This window comes from Microplitis demolitor, chromosome 3 (genome assembly GCF_026212275.2).
Source record: "Microplitis demolitor isolate Queensland-Clemson2020A chromosome 3, iyMicDemo2.1a, whole genome shotgun sequence".
Taxonomy (NCBI): Eukaryota; Metazoa; Arthropoda; class Insecta; order Hymenoptera; family Braconidae; genus Microplitis; species Microplitis demolitor.
Genome location: NC_068547.1, coordinates 10,503,972 through 10,524,392, shown reverse-complemented (window position 1 = coordinate 10,524,392; position 20,421 = coordinate 10,503,972). Strand labels below are relative to the sequence as shown.

Genomic DNA, 20,421 nt, shown 5'->3' with positions numbered 1-20,421 from the left:
TAAATAATTATATTTCGGCCATTATGGCTGCTCCATTCACACACATAAATAACACGGTCTAGCCGTTTTCGAGGAATCGTGCTCACCAACTTGGAACATACAAAACAAAAAAATTGAAACTTGTTTTTTGTGGTCGAAAATGTTTTCTTTGACTTTTTTCGACATTTTTTGGAAATTTCACTTTTTTTTTCTTTTCCTCACATTTAATGAGTAACCAACGCAAAAATGAAAGAAAAGTAAAAAAAAAATTATTCTTTCATTTTGATTCTGATTACAGAAGTTTTGCTCCTTGAATTGTTCAGCAAAACTTTGATCGACCACCCCCAAAAGACGTTTCGAGAGATCAATTTGAAAATGTACAGGGTTATTGAGGGTACATTAAGCTAAAAAAGTCCCTGGCAACATCAGTCTTTTCGTCGATATTTACAAAGTAGCGGTTGATTTACTAAAAAACCAAAAAAAAATCATTTTTTTGTGCTTACTTCTAATGGATGTTACAAATAAAATAAATGATGAGTGTCTTGTAGGGAATTTATTCAAGTTTTAAACGCCGCCCTTAAATTCACTGCGAGATTGTTGTTACCTGAAATACCGATAATCGAAACCAAACAGATCATTTTTTGTTTGAAGGCTGATATCTCAGCAAAGAATCGTCCTACGAAGTTTAGGAAAAAGCCAAATTGTAGCTGAATAAATTTGCTAAAGGACCTATGCATTGATTTAGATGAAAAAATTATTTCGCAGCCCTTGTATTCTCTCAAAGAAAACAAAAAATTTCGAAAATTTTTATCTCGCGGTAATTCTCATGTTTGTGTAATAGCTGAAGCTCTAAAAAATTTTTGATGAAAATGAGCCGAAGCTAGAGATTACGAGCTATAAAACGGTTTTCTTAAATACTAATAGATTATTTTTCACGAAGTTACAGACTTGTAAAAATCACTGAAAAATTTTTTAAATTTTTAAGGATGAAAATGTGATCGAAATCGCGGATAATAGCCGCTGCGTTATTGGTCATTCGTACTCGTAGTTACTTTGAGTAAGCCGTAGTATTTATTTTTGCACTCATATGTCGAATGTAATGTGACTGGTATTCTTGTGTACGGTATGAATGACGTATGTCATATTGAATGCGTGAGTATTGCCGAGTTTGGCTAAGATATTTCCGAGTTGTTAACTTAAATAATTGTTAAGTTTGTGATAAATCGATCAATTATATTATGCCGAGCAGTCGTTGTTTGTCTTATTATGATCAATTTTGTTAGTTATTGTGTCGATCAATCGTGAGTCTTGAAACTCGATCAAGTGTTATAATGTTATTTTGCCGAGCTACAAAACGTTATGTTATTAGGCTCAAGTCTGATTTGAAATGTTATGAAATAATTAAATTCATTGTTATTTTTTTTAATTGCGGAATTTATTTTATTTTATTATTTGCCGTGTTTATAGTGTAAGTTTTTTTTTCAGGTGCGTATCATCATTTGACCTGACGTCCCTCTACTGATAGCAGAGCTGCCGAGCTGATCAAGATCATCGATGGTCGAGATGGTTCCTCATTAAATTAACCTGGCGTCCAACTAGAAATTTTGTCGTTACAGGTTGCCAATTACAAGTGTTCCTGGACTTCATTTCCGGCAGGTCCCATTTTTTTTACCCAATTATAGACATTTATAATACTTTTAGGTCATAGATATTTTGTGGAAATTTTATCGTATGAAATTAATGTCCGAAACTTTATAAGCTGTTGCTGGTCCATGTTGTACGCTTCCGGTAAATAATGTATTGGAGAACAGCAAGTAAGCCAATTTCAATTGTCGTTTCTTAGAAATTATTTTGCACACATTTACTTTTGAGTTTGACGAGGCTAGAGTAGCCTCCGAACCTTGATGCATTGATTCAAAGCACATACACTACATGAAAATCAAAGTACTCGATTGATCTATTACAGTACCGTAGTGAAGACGATGATGATCGGTAGCTATTAAATTTCGTTTGAGAATTTTTCGAACTAATTGATGGTGTTCTGAAACTCAATTTCTCGAAGTTATACTACATTACACCGACAAATTATTAGTTGCATCAAATCTGAATATCTCATGAAAATCGCATTCAGACTTAATACCACTAGAATTATAATCATTCAGTTTCATATCTTCTACGTAAGATATTTTATCTCTTGGAAAGAATTTATCTTCTGCCGTAGCTAATGATATTTGAATTTTATTCATTTTACACATACGATATGAATAATTTGCAACAAAAAATTCAACAAATCCAAACGAAGAATGTAATCTTATGATATCTCAAAGTATGAGATTTAATTTAAAATAAATTTTTTATTTTCTTTTTGGTAGATTGATCTCTTTTCTCGTCGTTTCTAAAAATTGTAATTCTTGGATTAATTTTCTGAAATCAGCATTATTGCCAAAGCGTACTTGGTTCTTCGTGTAAAATAAAAGAGCATGAAAAATCGAACTCAAAGATGATCGGTTCTCGTGAGGAAATCAAGGAATAGAAGTAGTTAGTAATTAACTTTTGATGGATTCCACGAAAGAAGAATCGGTAACAGCAACCGATTGGCTGTTTCCTTATCTCGCCCCATTGCCAAATTTCTCTGACAGCCTTGGATACCTCATTCCACCAGATTTGTTAATATAAGCAATCGCTGTCGTATTATTTATATAAAGAAGGACTTCACAGTCACGTAACTCATGAACAAAGCATTTTAGCGCGAAGAAAGCTGCTAACAGCTCTAGATAATTAATGTGACACTTCTGGTCCTCTAGGTTCCAAAAACCCCTTGTAACAAGACCTCCAGCCTCTGCTCCTCAGCCTGTCTTGAAGCATCTGATGTTACCACCAGCCTATAGTTATACGACTTTATCCTACTGATAGCTCCCATTATATTATCTTTCCACCAATTAATATCTTCTAAGATACTTTCACTTATTGTCATAAATCCCTCAAAATCATTAGTATTCAACGTCAGAGCTAACCACTTTGCTCTTTCTCATCTCTTGCAGTATGGCTTTCCATACTCTACACCTGGAATACATGCTACGAATACACCGATTAACTAAACTATAATTCTTATCTTATACTGTTTTCCTTGCTCGATGGACTCCAGTAACTTCTTAACCTAGACTTTCTTCTCCATTGTAGTTTCTATACAATATTTCTCGGAGTCCAATACAAACCCAAAGTATTTACATCTCCTATCAGGGCCCTTGTACTCTTACGATAGTTAAAAATAAAACCGAGACCTCTAAGAGTTTTATAGTATTCTGCATATTAGCCCTGGAAGCTTCGTAATTATTGCCTATGCATAAGAAATCGTCAAAATAAACTACTGATAAGAAGCCTTGTGATCTAAGCTTGTTAACAACCGGTTTCATTATCTTCGTAAAACTATAAAGACTAGAGCACAAACCAATCGGTAAACAAGTAAATTGATAAAACTGGTCCTTAAACCTGAACTTGAGGTAATTTCTACAAGACTTTCTTACTCGAATCAAGGAATATGCGCCCTCTAAGTCTAGATTAGGCATGAACGCGCCCTTATCAATAAGATGCCTAGCAGATCTCAGATCTTCCATCTTGGTTTGTCTCAATAAACTCATTCAATTGTTTTAAGTTAATATTAAAACGATTCGACCCGTCTGACTTCGGTACTAGAAAATATTTTGAAATGAATTGACCCTCTAGTTCTGAACAGGGCTCAATAGCATGCTTCATTAGAAGCTTCTCAATAGCTTGCTGGAATCTTGTCTCATCACCCGAGGACCACTCACGTTCTCTGGGCTCTACCAGCTGTATAGGATCGAATTGAAAAGGGATCTCATAGCCTTTGAGACAGTCAACGATGAATTTATCGTCCGATATACCTTCCCATTGCTCTGTGAGCAGACTGTCTGCCTGCTAATGTGTTTACCTTTTGTAGCTCCTCCTTATCGGTCTCAACTACTTCCTATCCTTTTCCGTGTGGGGCTTCTGTGATGACTCCGACGTTGTTGCTGTTGGTATCAGGTTGAATCTCGTGTTCGAAAAAAATTTTCTCTGATGGTGAGCGCCCACCTATCTGAACTTCGCAGGTGGGTCTCTCAAGTTTCCCTGGGATGAGTTCCTAGATGCTTGTATTTTGACAGCCGTTTTTTCAGGCGGTTTTAAGGATGCAGCAGCCTTAGTGATGACTTTTGCATCCTTAATCTGATCATTTAGTTTCTGACCATAAAGCCATTCATCGGGAATGCTAGCTTCTAGTGTTGGCTTTATGTCCTTATCGAAAGTTGGGATAATGAACGATTTCCTCGCTACTGACTGTTGATGAAACAAATCACTTGAAATCTTTCCAGTGTCCCAGAAATATTTCATCAGACTAATCTGATCAATCTGCTCCGATAAACTTTCTGATAATAGTGATATGTCTGAGCTTAGTGACGATAATGCCGACCCTACGCAGCTCTGCGTCTTGGTAAAGTGTTCATCTCGCATCTTGGCGATATTAGTCGTTGAACCTCCAGATTAACTTTAGGAGCTTCAGTTCGGAATTCCCCATCTCTAGCATGTTTTTTAAGCAGCACCTTTCTAACTTCCTCAGGCAAGCCCTCAGACATCCAGCTTTCCTACCATTTCTTCAGGATGTCATTTAACTTGACTGGTGCATCTGTTGCGGGAATTTTTTCCCCAGTACTTCGCGAAGTTCATCATTCAGATCATACTCGTCGTCTCCAGAAACCCCTCCTTCCTCGACAGCATCTACGTTAGGTGGATCTGTGACTGGGGCATCATCAACTACTACTGTGATAATCGATGTTCCCGTACCCTCATTTGGTAGTACGTTTTCCTTGTTGGAAATTTTGTTATTGTCTGTAATATAAATTGGACAGCAATCATTATACTGGTAATTCAATATCAAGACTCTTTATTCTTTCATGATAAACATGTATTTCGTGTGAAAATAGTGTTCAGTATAATATTACATGTTCATATAGAATTAGGTTATGTTGGTGCGGAAATAACCTGTGTGAAACTTCGTATGAAAGATGCACACACACATATTTTATTTATGTGTAATATTTTGCTATTAAAAAAAATATTAATTTTTACCATTTTGTGACTCCACAGGTTTTCCTGCTGTTGCCTGGGATTCCTGTTGTGATTTTATTCATTCCTGTACACTTTTTGCGAGAGATTCAATTTGATTTTGCAAATGTCTTTTTGACAACTTATGAGATCTACTACGATCACTTGAACATGAACGGGAACGTTTCTTCGATTTTCCCATGTTGAAATAACAAGTCTTTTGTTATTGTGCAATATAAATAAACAATTTTTCAAACAATATGAGGCCACAAGGGCGCATGTCAAGCCGCGGGAACTACTGGCGAGGAAATTTTTTGAAATTAAACTCTAAAAGTTGTGTAGTTGACACGTACTTGACAGTACTACATGTAATCAATCAATTTATCATCGAGAACGAGACGCTTAGTATAATCTTAATGTTAAGAGCTCTAAATTTCACAGGCGTATTTTAATGTCTAAATAAAATTTTTTAACTTGTTTCCGAAAGAAAAAAAATTTTTTTTTATACATCCTAGTATGGATATATAAATATAAAGTTATACATTGATGGTATTTTTATTGTTACAGATGATGAATTTGGAGAAAAAACAGTGTCAATTCTTCTTGATGGCGAGGAATCTGAAATGATATTTATTGATCATCCTCACGTAGAAATGAGTGTAATTATTATAAATCATTTAATTATTATAGCAATAATAATTTCAATAATACAAATTTAATAAAATGAATATTACCAATTATTGATTTTATAATGCATTTATTTAATGCTAAAAGAAACAGTAAATTCAATTAATATATTAATAGATAGGAGAAAATGGTATGTGCAGAGACAGCTCTTGAGTAAATCGAATGAGGAGAGTTGAAAACGCCCATTCAGTTTAGTAACTTTAAATTAAAAAGTGTTAAAGGGATTTAAAAACTTATAGTAAAATACGTATATAAAATTACTATCATGAATAAATAATAAATAAATTAAATTTTAAATTTCATTTGATAAATTTTTATTTTATTTAAAAATAGTTATTGAGCTCTTCTAATCAGAAACAAAACTTTTTTTTTCATTAAGGTGCTTTTCTATGACAATTCTACTAGAAAATTGATAAAATTTTTGAAAGCGTGAATAAATTTAATTTTAAAATAGTAAGTAATATTTTTTAATGATATTACAGTTGGAAAATTCATTATCTACTTATGAGCCGCATGCTTGTGTGGTTGTCTATTCAGTTGTGTCACGTCCAAGTTTTCAAGTAGCAGAAGAAATGCTAAATTATCTTTGGCGCGAGCAATATACTCAAGATCGATCTGTTATTGTTGTCGGAAATAAATCTGACTTAGCTAGAAGTCGTACCATTGACGCTAATGGTGAGTATTTTTATACTTTTTCGATAACTTCAAAAATATTTTTGAATACTAAATAAATTGATTTTATATTTAAGAGGGAAAACAATTAGCTACATCACGGGAATGCAAGTTTATTGAAACATCAAGCGGAATTCAACATAATGTTGACGAATTACTTGTTGGAATTTTGAAACAAATCCGTTTACGAGAAACACGGGATAAAAAATTACGTAGACAAGGTAGTAAAAGTAAAATTCTTTCAAAACTGCATGGCAGTAAAACTGCCCTTAGTCTTAATCTAGCACGTGAAATTTTGAACAAAATGTGTATGAATGATAGTAAAAGTAAAAGTTGCGAAAATCTACACGTACTTTGAAAAAAAAAAATTCTAAAATATAAGTAAATATTGTTTATCAAAATAAAAATTAAAATAATTTGAATGAAAACATATCTAACTTACTGTATCTCCTTTATGTTTTCTATTTAAAAAGTAAATAAATATACAATAATATTTACTAAAATAAATATAATAACTGGAAATATATTTTTATCAGAGGTGTTTTGTGTCCAAAATGTCTAATAACGCAATATGACGACTTTGTTATTTTTTATCTTTTGTAACAAATATAATATATTCTATGTGTGTTTGGATAATTTATTGAATGAGGGAAAATGATAAAAAAAAATCATGTTATTCTATAAAAATAAAATATAATATCGTGATTACTGTCAAATAGATTAGTATTTTCAATTTGAGTAATTTTTTCATAACGAATCTAATTAATTTTGTATGACAGCAAGTTATTACTTTTCGGATAGTCTGTTATGAAAATTAAAACTACATTTTCAATTCTGTTTGAATAATAATAACGGAGAAACGCATTACAGATAATTTAATCTTGTAATAGTTGCTTAGATAATAAAAAAAAAAAATAGTATATTACACACCAAGGGAGGAAAGTAGGACATTCCAACTCGCGGGTATAATTGCTCGGCAAACCTCTGATTACGAGAAATGATTTAAGGGCGGCGGGAGGGGGGGGGGTTCGGGCTAAATCATGAAAAAACGCTTTTTTTATGAATTTTTCTTAAGCGTATGGATTGAGCTAATTTATTAAAACCTTTTGAACATTATTATGTATATATTCAACAACATTAGGTAATTTTTTTATGTAAAAGTATCCGCAAACAAGCCAGTGACGGAGCTTTTCCCAGAACATCTTTAAAAAAAAGATGATTTGCGGTGAGTAGTGTATCTCAGCTGGAAATTATCTGAAATTAAAAACTATTGGAATTTAGTCAAAGCATTATTAAAACCTCCCCCCAACGTTCCTTGATTATTTTTTTTTTTTTTTCATTTTTTTATTTATCAATGGTCATTTAAGGTAGTTTGGCACCCACAGCTTTCAAACTTGACCCCCAATTTTTTTATCTTTATTTAAAAAATTATACTTAAATGTACTTAAGAAAAAAAAATCAGAATTTTTTACCACATCGTTTAAGAGTTATAATTAATTAAAATCATGTAATTATACACGGGCTCTTATGGTTGTCCTTATTCAATTTTACCGAAAAACAATAGTTTGTAAAAAATTGACAAACTTGACCCATAAAAAAAAACTTCTTATTAGATAATTTGATATCTAAAGCGTATAATCAAAAAGTTTCAGAATGATTTACCACTCGGTTTTTTTTAAATTAATTTTTTAATATGATGATTAGCTATCTGTCTTTGTTTATAGACGGACACTTACTTTCACTTATGTTTACTAGGGAAAAAATGGCAGCTTCGTTGTGCGCGCTAAATTTGAAATATTCACTGAGAGACTAACTTATTGAATATAAATAAAATTAATGTAAAGACAATAAATAATGTAAATAAATTATTTACATAAATCCAGTTGACATTTGTTATGTAGTGGTTATGTTTAGCTATTTAAAAAGTAAATAAACATAACATGTTAGAGAGATTATGGTACCAACTGTAAAAAATTTATGACGGTATAATCTCGAACTACCCTAATAGCCACTTTGCGTTGAAATTGACGGTAATTTAATGTTGCAATTACTTGAAATCTACTGCCCGAATTTGCGGACAATTTCACAGCAAAAGTTTAAAATAAAAATTTACGGTTAATTTTTCTTCAATTTGAAGGTAAACTTGCCCTGATAACACGAGTTGATCGAGAAAAAGTTGGTCATTCATTAGTTTCCGACCAACTTGACGACAAGTTATCGACAACTTCAGCTTTTGCAACTTTTGGCTACAAGTTACCGCCAACTTTCTCAGAAAGTTGGCGGCAGTATGGAGCCGCAACTGGAATGCAAGTTTCTGAGGAAATTGAAAGTAAATCTACCGTCAACTTATGATCACCAACTTTTGCAAGCAACTTTTGCCACCAACTTTCTCAGAAAGTGATCGTCAACTTTTTGGATTTACAACTTTTGCCACCAACTTTCTCAGAAAATGTCCATCAACTATTGGAGGTATCAACTGTTGGCGATCAACTTGGTTCCAGTTGCGGCTGCAAGTTTCTCGTCAGTTTCTCGCCAACTTGGCTATCAGGGTGTACGAAAAAAAACGGTCGGTAATGTTCATTCTTACCATTTCAGAAGGTAAGCAAATTTATACATAAAATTGTCTACGATTTGAGCGTAAAAATATACCTAACAATTTTTCAAGTCAAATTAACGATAAATTGACATTAAATTTGCGTGAAAATTAAAAACAACTTTTTTCGAGTCAACTTTTGAAGTGAATTTGCATTGTAATTCGGGCATTAAATTTACCTCAAATTCAATAGCAAGTTGTATACAACTTGTCGTAAAGAATTGAAAATTCCGAAGTTGACGGAAATTTGAAGAAAAATTCAACGAAACTTTTGTACAGCAAACTTTTGCTCAAGCAAACTGTGCTGTTAGGGTATTCTAGTTCTAGTCAATGTAGTTTATGTAAATTTGGTAATTATAATTATTTAACTTTAATACATATTAATTTTGTCTTAATTATTACTAATATTAATTATAATGATAATTAATGGAAACAGTTGTTTCACTATTTGTAAACAATAGAAAAGTCATTTTTTTGACTTGGGATGCGAGTACCAAACTACCTTGTAGTAAAAACTGCTATTTTTTGCGAAAATTTGCGCCGTTTTGGAGATGGAAAACACCCGTGATGTAAAAACAAATTCTAACACTCAACGTTGGGGTGAGGTATATTAGACGTAGAAAGTGTGTACCAAGTTTAAAATAAATCGGCAATGTTGTTTTTAAATAGCAGTGAGCACAGTCCATGAGCTCGAAAACATTGTCGAGAATACATTTTCGAGCACTTCGAGCTCGAAAATACTTTTGTATGCTTATGTTTTCGAAAAATAACGTTTTTTGTCATTTTTTCTCCAACGATATCTCTCGAACGAATTCACCGATTGCAACGGTTGAAGTGGCAATCGACGCGTATAATTGAGTTCTAGAGCTGATTGAATTGTAAAATTGATTTACCAAGTCATTTTTGAGAAATTTCAAAACAACTAAAAAACAAATTTGTTTTAATTTTTTCGTTAACGGTTTCTTTTGAACGAATGAACCGATTTTATGCACCCCTTAAAACTATTTGAAACAATTAATACATACATATACACAGCATGGGTTAAATAATTTTTCTTAATCAGAGACACGTGGATTGGGATGCCTTGCCTTCCTCCGTGGTGTGCATACAATTTTTCTCCAGATCTGCACCTAAAAGTTTAAATTTCTTACTCTGTTTGTAGGAAAAATGGCGCATGCACTAATTTTTATCATTTGTTTTCTCACAAAAGAAAAGAACAACTTTTTTCCCTCTAAACAGGGCAGGAATATAAACTTTCGGCGCAGTTATAGTAGAAAATATATTTTTTAATAATTTAAAATAAATGATTATAAATTATAAGAAATTTTATTCGAGAATTTTTTCTCAGAGTTTATTTAAACTGATATCACATAAAAAATAATGGATATATAAATACAAACCCGAGTCAAAAAACAAATTTTAGTTTGGACCTCAAAAAATTCAATTCCTTTGATCTTTTGTTTACTGGACGAAAAATGATAGGATATTGGCACTCTAAATCCTCAGTGAGAATTATGAGGTCTAAATTAAAACTCTTCATTGGTTTTAAATTCTAATGAAGCTTTCAAGATCATCAAAATAGTACCTTAGATAACCAGTTCCATCGAGTACAATACTCGAGTTCGGAGTTTGGGAACACGAGCAAAGCGAGTGTTACCAACCGATCGAGAGTATTATACTTGATGTCACTAGTTGTCTACGATATTTTATATAATAAATGCTCAAAATTAAAACTTCGTTAAATGCTTAACGTCGGTATCAAGCGGTTGCGATCATTTTAATAACTTGTCTTCATAGAAATCAATGTTTTTTTTTTTGGTTTAGTTTATTTATTTATAAAAAATTACTTAAATGTTTATTTATTTAATTATTAAAAACTTTTATTTCATAGTTTTATTATAATCAATAAAATGAAAACTAACCTAATAAAAAATCTAATACATGTTGTATTATTTAATATAAAAACTTGAACAATTTTTTTTTCTCAATATAAAACTAAAAAGTCTTAAAATTTTAGGTTAATTAATATCCTTCTTTGATTCCATTTTATTAAAATGTAGTATTTATTTTTACTTTTAATCACTTTAATAAAATTAGAATTCAGGTTATAAATTTAAGGTGACACAAATTTATCAATAAATGACAACCCACAATCGTTAGCCGATCAATTCAATGCGCATGTGTAATCTAGATAATTTTTTTTGCTAGTAATGCAGCTTTAGGTTCGGTGAGTTCACTCCGGTAACCTATCTTAAACATTTTGATAATTTGGATTATAGAGTAAAGATATATCACGCTTATTTCAGAAAGTTTAAACACTGCATTCGACCAATCAGAAGTGATGAGTGTTTCATGAAAAAGTCTATGAGGCCGAGATAAGGCATTTAACGACGTTGATTTTGAGCATGTTTTATATAAAATAAATTAGCGTTTTCTGCACTTAAAAAATTTTCGAGTTGAAAAAAAAATCTGAGTACTCACAAAAATTTATATGTCTAATAAAATAAATTCATTAATTTATTATTATTATTCGTTTTTATATATTTCTGGACAAACTTTTAATAGATCTCAAAAAAAGTTTTTTTTTAAAGTTCCTAAATAATATAGAATACGATATCAAATATTTTGTCCTCAATAAATTTTTGTAATTTAATTGAATAAATGTATACTAAATTTTCTTTCGTTTAACTATTTTTTTATAGTAACCATTATATTTTTTTTGAATGATGGATATAAATGAAAATAAATATTCGCTTTCATTTGTTATACTTTATAGAGGCTCTGGTAATTTTTCTGCATATTTGTAATTAATTATTTATTTTTGGGTTGATTTTTTGGAAATTCTTGGTCTAAAGTATTTATTTCTTACGGAAAAAAGTGAGGGAACCTACATAAGTTACGTCATTTGAGAAATTGAGGTTTAAATCTGGAGCAGTAAATTTTTCTATATTACGAGGATTTTGAGGTCTCCGCAAAATTTTTTTTATAGCAATTTACCCATCAATTATGTAAAATCGCCCGTAACTATAACATTGAGGCCTAAACTAGAATTACTTTCCATACAGTTCTCAATCTCTAAAGTCCTACTTGTCCCTCAAATACCTCCTAAGTATTTTCAGGTTTGAACTGGAATTTGTTTTTTGACTCGGGAATATACAAATTGAAAATTATTTTCATACGTCATTATGGCCTCTAATACCTACACTAGCAACTATAAGGGGAAATAAACCGATGTTCATATTGGAACTCACTACTTACTACTTAGGAGTATAAAAATTAAAAAAAAAATTAAAATTGTCTTAATAGGAGCTTTTTTGATAATTTGGTAATTGTACAAAAGCGGGGCTGCCTACGCTACTGATAAATAAAAGCCAATTTTATTCATATTGCTTTGGACGAAGGTTTTTCAGCAAATATGTGAGGGCGAATTGGAAAATTTTTTGCTTAGTTAGATCTTTCTTAAACATCAAAATAAATTTTTACATAAAGTATAAAATATACTTAATTGCAATATTGTCTTTAAAATTTTCAAACTTCGTGCAGCCATAAACTATTAGCCATAATTTTCTTATTTTTTTATGTGTTAACTCATAAGCTAACCACCAAAACTTGCATCTTTGCGATAAGTGAGCTGTTGTACACTGTAAAATTAATCAAATAATAGAAATATGTCAATTTTCAAGTGCTCAAGAGCTCCAAATAATTGTTGCTCTCAGATCAACCTTCAAAACTCTACCGTCTATCTTACGGTTTTATATGAAAATAATTATTACACTGTAAAAAGAGCGGTGTTAAAAATGGACTCATTTTAACTCCGCCCGGTGTAAAGATGAAATTACACCGGTGTAGGAGGAGTAATTCATCGGTGTTAAAAATACCGGTGTAAAAGCGGAGTAATATCGGTGTAAATGCAGGTTAACCGGTGTAAAAGTGGGGTAAACTGCGCCCGCTTAGAGTATTAACTTTAAAGATTATAAAACACAAAAAATGTTAGTTGTTTATGAAAATTTATAAAAAATATCATTTATTAACAAGTATATATAGCGATCAAATAAGTAAAATTATTCACAAAGTAAAATATTTTAACATCGGTAAAGAATACCTACACCGGCGGCGGTGTTATTTTAACACCGGTCTAGAATATTTACACCGGCGGTGACGTTATTTTAACACCGAAGAATTTTTTTTAACACCGGTACAGAGTATTTACACCAGTGGCGGCGTTATTTTCACACCGCTTTCGGTGTTGAAATTTAACACCGCCAATTTTAACACCTACACCGCTTGGACTTATCCCGGTGATTTTTTACAGTGTAATTATTTATTATTAGTTTTAGAAAATTTATGACTATGTTTAATCAATTTTTTATCCTTTGAATGCAAGGCTTGGATAGGTATTATATGTTCTAGACAAAACTAAGACCAAAAAATTTGATCCACCGTGTGTAACTAAATACGAGAAAAAAGTTTATAAATATTTCAAATGGAAGCACACGAAACTTTGAACAATATGTGCAGCCTCACTTTTATGTAATTACCAAATTTGTACTTTTATATTTTTATACTTCTAGACGAAAAAATAAATCGATCTTAGAAAAAAAGTTTTTGAAAATCCAAAAGTGCACACCTCAAGTGCTCATTTTACGTTTAATCATTACTTTTACTTGATTTATTTTTTTTATTATTCATGCGATATAAGTAGTATCTTGGCGCACACTCTTTTGTTCGCTAAATAGCTGTTTGCCCATTCAACTGTTTCCACGGCATTTGTGTGCGTTATACGATTATCTGCGTACGAAAAGTAAATGCTAATATAAACTTGTCGCACGCTAATTTACTTGTCGCATGCAGATTATCGTATAACCCACAAAAATGTCGCGGCAACAGTTGAATCAGCAAAACGCTACTTGGAGAATAAAACAATGAGCACTAAAATAGTACTCATATCGCATTAATAATAAAAAAAAGTATGTTCAATTCTTGCGGTATTGCGGATTACCCACATGAGCGAATGAGCGCACTCACTTCGTTCGTGCGCTCAGCTTTGCTCTCATGGGCAATCGAGAACTTACCGCACTAGTTGTACAATGTACTATTAAATTAAAAATTTTATTTTTTCATTTCTTGTTTTCAGTTTATTGTTTTGTTTTTTTTTTTTTTTTTTTAATTTTGCACACCTTAAACGCGAAATAGAGAGGTAATGCTCTATTGTTGTCAAATTGAAAATTCGAGTTTCGATAAACTTAAATCATCTCCAAAAATTTATTACAACCCTTAAATAGGAAAAAAAATACAGTGGTGTTAAGAGGATAATCTATTGAACAACTTTTATATACTTAAAAGTTCTTTTACTAAGTTGATTATTAAATAAATAATAACAATAGCAAAAATAAAAATGGCAGCTAAATTTTCTAATTTAACAATTTAACAATCAAACTAAAAGGATCTAGATAGTTATTTTTGAAAGGGTTTTGGTGGTAAAAAATACCAAAATAATAAAGAAAAAGTTAGGCTGACTAATTGTGTCTATCCGGAGTTATCGTGTTTACTAAGTTTCATAGATGACAATTGACAACTCGTGTCTTTGGGATTAGAATAGTTTATATTTAATTAATGGAGTAATCAATCGACTTAATATTGGGGCGAGATTATTTTTTAATAAATTGTCTTTGTAATACATAGTATATAATTTAAATCATTTTAATGTAGTCAAAAGAGTGCTCTGCTTACAAAATCCGACAGATTCTTAAAGCTGTATGTATAAGGCTCTATACTTAACTGTAGCACTTCTCATAGAACTGATTCATTCTTATAAAATCTCTATAGGAATTTATGAGAATCTATTGGATTCTATTAGATTTTCTAAACAGGTTGTAGAGAGAATTTTATGTGATTGAATGAGTCGAAAATAATAGATCAATCATAAAGCACCCTCAGCGCATTTGTGCTCAAAGTGCGCAAGATTTAACATACGTTCTCACGTTTTCTCAACGGTATTCTTTTTCAGGATATGTTATTTAATAAGTAACTTCATCTGGTTTAAATGTAGTGATTTCACAATTTAATGAATTAATATTTCCCCGGTAATAGATATAATTTTTTCATGAACATAAAACTAACCAGATGCTGGCCGTCTTTGAATTTTTAATATCAGTAATCGTTATATTATAAATAGAGCCAGGAAGTTTGCCCTGCTAAAAATAGCGCTAAAAAATTTTTTATAACGACAATTTTGATTGGCTCGTTTAATTTTTAAATTAAATCGAATTCGAAGAGAAAACAAAAGAACGGTCTACATTGAAAATAATTTTAAATATTAATAGTATATTTATAAGAGATAACTTAGAATTATTTCAGTCGAATATAAAATCCAAGAGGAACCAATTTATTTTTTATACAAAAAAAACTAAAACAGCAAGGAATAAAAATCAAAGAACAAAATTTTTTTTTATTGAAAAAAAAGTTGATTAGGTCTAAGTTTAACAGCTCGACCTCTTGTTACTCCAGTTTATTCGTCCAACTACTCCAACTTTTTTTCTTTTTTTTTTTGGAGGAAAAACCGGTCTTGCTCGTGATTCTGCTGGCAGTCTTGCTCGTGATCTTGCTCGTGCTCTTGTTGACAGTCTTGCTTGCGATCTTGCTTGCAATCTTGCTGATAGTCTTTCTCGCGATCTTGCTCGTGATCTTGCTGGCAATCTTGCTCGCGATCTTGCTGATTTCATTTAAAAAGTAAATGAGCCAATCAAAATTGTCGTTATAAAAATTTTTTTAACGCTATTTTTAGCAGGGCAAACTTCCTGGCTCTAATTATAAATAAACAGTTTGTGTAATTGAAATAGTATTATAAAATAATTCTTATGATGTTTGGATAAATATATGTTAGACTATTTTGTATAAAAGATATTTAATGAACTGACCAAGCTATATTTAAAAGACTATTGGAATATTATTTTTAAATATTTCATCTTGCTCGTGTTTGCAGTCGATACTTTTAATAAATTGAATTTGTGTCTTCTAGCCTCTTACAGCCATCAGTAAAATCACTATCAGTATATAAGATATGAGTAGGGCTTATGATCAAGACTTAAAATTGTTAACCCGTGTAAAAAAACTTCGTTCTAAAAATGTTTCAACAAAGTTCATAACCGTGAACTTCCACATTTGAGACAATTTGAAGTTTGAGTTGATCATGTTTGGAACCTCGAAAACATTCAAGAGTAAAAACAATTTTCGAGAGAATATTTTTTAGACACGTTTTTCTAAATTTGAAAATCTATTATGAACGTTTTTTTGACTTTTTATAAGAATTTTTCAAAAACGAGGCTTGGAGATTAAAAGTTTTTTTCATCTTAAAATTTTATGAAGTTCCAAAACTAATCTAATGAAAGTTCAGAATTGCTTCAAATTTGGAAGTTTAGCATTATCAACTTTTTTGGAACGAGCTTTTTTTACAAGAAAAGCTTAATTTAAAATATGAAATTATCAGTTTCTAAAAATAAGAATAAAAAGTTTTTGTATTAACTATATACAGACAATTATTTAACAATTTTTTTAATTTTTACTGACAAGGCTCAATCAAAATATTGACGTACAATGAGTAAATGATAAAAAAATCCGTCAGTTGACCCTACGGGCCAGCCCCAAATCTTCCCGCTGTTTTCCAGCTCCTTGAGCTTGAAAAAATTATTGTGAATACATTTTCGAGCTCATCGAGCTCAAAAATACTTTTGTATACCTTTGTTTTCGAAAAAAAAAACGTTTTTAACCATTTTTTCTCCAACGATATCTCTCGAACGAATTAACCGATTGAGACGGTTAAGGTGGAAATCGACACATTTAATTAAGTTCTAATGCTGAACAGATTTTGAAATTGATTTATCTAGTCGTTTTTGAGAAATTTCAAAAATACCAATAAAAAAAAATTTTTTTTTTTCAATTCTTTTGTTCACGGTTTCTCTTGAACGAATGAACCGATTTTGATGGTTGAGATGGCATTCGACGCGGCTTATAAAGTTTGAGAGCTGATCGATGTATTGAGCAAATCAAAAAATATAATTTTTGGAATATCTTCAAACGCACTCGACCGATCAAGCTCAATTTCTCACAGTTTTTAGATATTAAGAAGCCGCGTCGAATGACACCGTAACGATGAAAATCGGTTCATCCGTTCAAAAGTTACAGATGTTTACATACGTTCATACGTACGTAACTACGTACATACACTCAGACATCATCGTCAAATTAGTCAATTGTGAATAAGCTATTGAGCTTCCCAAAACCTCAAAACGTGAAGATCTGATAGAAATTCGGTTTTCGAAAATTAGACCGAAACCAATAACTCCCCGAATCTTTCAAAATTTTCAATTTTCTTAACGGGAAGTTAATAATAAAGAAATGAAACTTTATTCTATAAATAATATCATGATTCAATACTCTTATCATAATTATATTAAAAATAGTTTCTGTATACTTTTTTTTCTCAATCGTATGTAAATATTAAAATTTTTGTGAAATACTTTAATATCTATTTATCGCGCATAATTGAAAAAAAATTTATGAATGAAAATAAAACAATATATTGTAATCGAAGCAGTCAAGTAGCCGCGGCCTAATTACGTTTAAGCGACATTAAAAAAGGAGTAATATAGTCTTCAAAGAATGTCACTATTTAATAATTGTATGTTTTATTGTAGTATTGTTTTTTTTTTTTTCGGTAAAAAGTGATAAAAAAAATTGAAACAATTTTATAAAACATATCCTTATGCCCTAAAACGTAAATATTTAGTGAATATCTCCAGTAATAACTATTACTTTGAAAAAAATTAGGTAAAACATGTATGGTAAAAATTATGAAGCAAATTGATTATTAATTATTAATATACATTTATATTGCCGCGCTGAAATAACTGCGACAAAATAACCGAATGGCAAAATATTCAGATACACGCAGAGAAATATTAAATTTCTCTCCGTTTACTATTGTTTCAAAATATATACTAAAAAAAAAAAAAAATAAATTTCAGAAACATCCTGGGTCAAAATAACTAGCCTCAATCTAGTCTCACCGAACTCAAGTAAGCCTCAATCCAGCCTCACTAAATAAAAAAAGCATTTTGAGCCTCAAATGATATTCAAAAAGCCTCAATGAGACTCAAATGGTGATCAAAGAGCCTTAAATAACATAAATCGAATTTAAATTACATTGTCGAGACTAGGTTCAGTTGAGGCTCATCGAGGCTTATTGAGGATTTTTAAGCATCATTTAAGACTCATTGAGGATTTTTGAACATCATTTGAGGCTCAAAATGCTTTTTTTACTCAGTGAGGCTGGATTGTGGTTTACTTGGGTTCGATGAGTCTAGATTAAGGCTAGATATTTCGATCCGGGATGGCATTTTCTTCCGACAAAAAATTATGTCATCAAAAATTTTTCATCTCGAAAAAAAATTTGAGTCCATGATGCGGCATAAATAATTTGGTGTTAAAACTTTCAACACTGCTGGTGTGAAAGTTACACGACGCACGGTGTTAAATTTTGGACTTAAATTTTTCTAAATTTCAAAATTAATCAAGTTTTGTCTGCCCATAATGCAATGGTTTTTTTGAAATGACAGATCAGCTAATTCAAATACAGACCAGTTAGTCCAAATCCGGTCCACTTAGACTAAAATTATATAAAATTTTTGGACTTGGGAACACCGAACGGTGTAGAAGGGAACTCACATCACATTGAAAGCACACGTCAATTTACGCCAAACAAACCGTGTAAAGTCCTCGTAGTCTGGTCAACAAGTGCCTTTTTGACGAAAACCTGTTTAACTTCATCGAAAATTATGATTTTGGTCTCATTCGATTCGAAATGGCATCTGAAAAAAATGTTTAAGTGGAAAATTGGGGTTCTCAAAAATTGTAAAAGTTATAAAAAATTAAGTAAAAAAAAAGGGGGGGGGGTTGATAAAAGCGAAATATGAGCATAAGCTCACATTAGCTTACCCATTAGGCATGCAATGCATGTGGGTGCCTCACCAATAACCACCACGAGACCGTCCTCACTCGGACCCAAACACTCCTTCCATCTCAGGAAACAGAAAGACTCTGGTCGAAGTGGGGCTTGGATTGGTTCCCCCATGGTACCAATTCCATGTATTGGTGGACATGCTGCAGATTAGTGGCGAGTTACAGCCTGCACTCATTACCCCAAAAAGGGTTTCTTCCACATTATACTCCCTTGGATTTAAGACAGCATTTAAATAAACTTGCCCTCGTTTATTATTATTACTACCGAGTGATTATCACTATATGCTAGTGATAGTATTGTGTACGGGCTATTACCCTTAGAATTTTAAGACGTTCAAAAGGGGGTTTGCTTCGCCCACGCAGAGGTACCTATTGGCTTCCTGCAACCACGGAGTTGCCGCATGTTACGGGTGCAAGACATGCGGGCACCGCTAACGGTTGGAGTACTGGTCCCAGAACCCGCGAAGAGGGTGGTACTTGCAAGTTTTGACGTCCCCTAGAGGGCGCCAAAACCACTTCTGGGCCAAAACCACTTCTGGGCAATAGCATGATGAATAAAAATCATTTTAATCGATTAAATATAAATATTAAGAAATAGAAAAAATGTAGTACTTTCAAAACACATGAATAAATAATAATCCGCCGAAAAAAAATTTTCACCCCGATTTTTCAATTAACTATGCTTTTGTTAATGAGTTAATTTTTACCTGTTGAAAGTTTACATAAAAACCATGAGTATTTGTAATCTGAAAACCCAGAATTTTTTTTACATCTTGGAGCTATTCTTGAAAGGGTTTAGAAAAGATCGCCGTTGGAAAAATTAAAAAATTTTGAATTTTCACTTTTTTATTAACAATCGAAGGCATTGAAAAATGAAAAACGTAAATAAAGTAATTAAGAAAATTTTTTTTTTATTTTTTTCATTAATTTGTTTTTTTATCGCTAAAAGCTACATAACAGTAATTTTTTTTTTATTTTTACTTGCATTATTTAAATAATTGATATAAACAAATGCATTGTTAATAAGATTTTTGAAAATTACTTTTTGGAAATAAAATGCCTAATGAAAATAATGATTTTTAAGAAAAAAAATCGTTTCTTAAAAAAATTTATTTATTGCAAAAAAACGCCTTTGCTAATTAACAATTTGTTTTCGTTTCTTAATATTAATATTAAGATACCATTTTTTTTTCTAAAATCATAATTTATCATGTTCTCTTATATTGTAAAAGAAAAAAATTTTTTTTAAACTTTTCTTATTTGTTTATTTAACAAACAATTTGTTATAAACAAATGAATTTTTACGCAATATTTTTTTTTAAATGCTAAAAAAAAAACTAAAAACAGTCATGTGTATTTTTTATTGAGAAAAC

The 20,421-nt window shown here is 31.3% G+C and overlaps 1 protein-coding gene across 1 annotated transcript in view; it reads left to right on the top strand.

Annotated features, from left to right (window-relative positions):
• LOC103575310 (uncharacterized) overlaps positions 1 to 6,945 on the top strand; it is a 117,607-nt gene extending 110,662 nt beyond the window's left edge. The window contains exons 5-7 of the mRNA XM_008555040.2: positions 5,647 to 5,738; positions 6,249 to 6,441; positions 6,516 to 6,945. Of these exons, the coding sequence (XP_008553262.1) occupies positions 5,647 to 5,738; positions 6,249 to 6,441; positions 6,516 to 6,796 (566 nt within the window). The 3' untranslated portion in view covers positions 6,797 to 6,945. The remainder of the gene's footprint in view (positions 1 to 5,646; positions 5,739 to 6,248; positions 6,442 to 6,515) is intronic.
• The last annotated feature ends 13,476 nt before the right edge of the window (positions 6,946 to 20,421 follow it).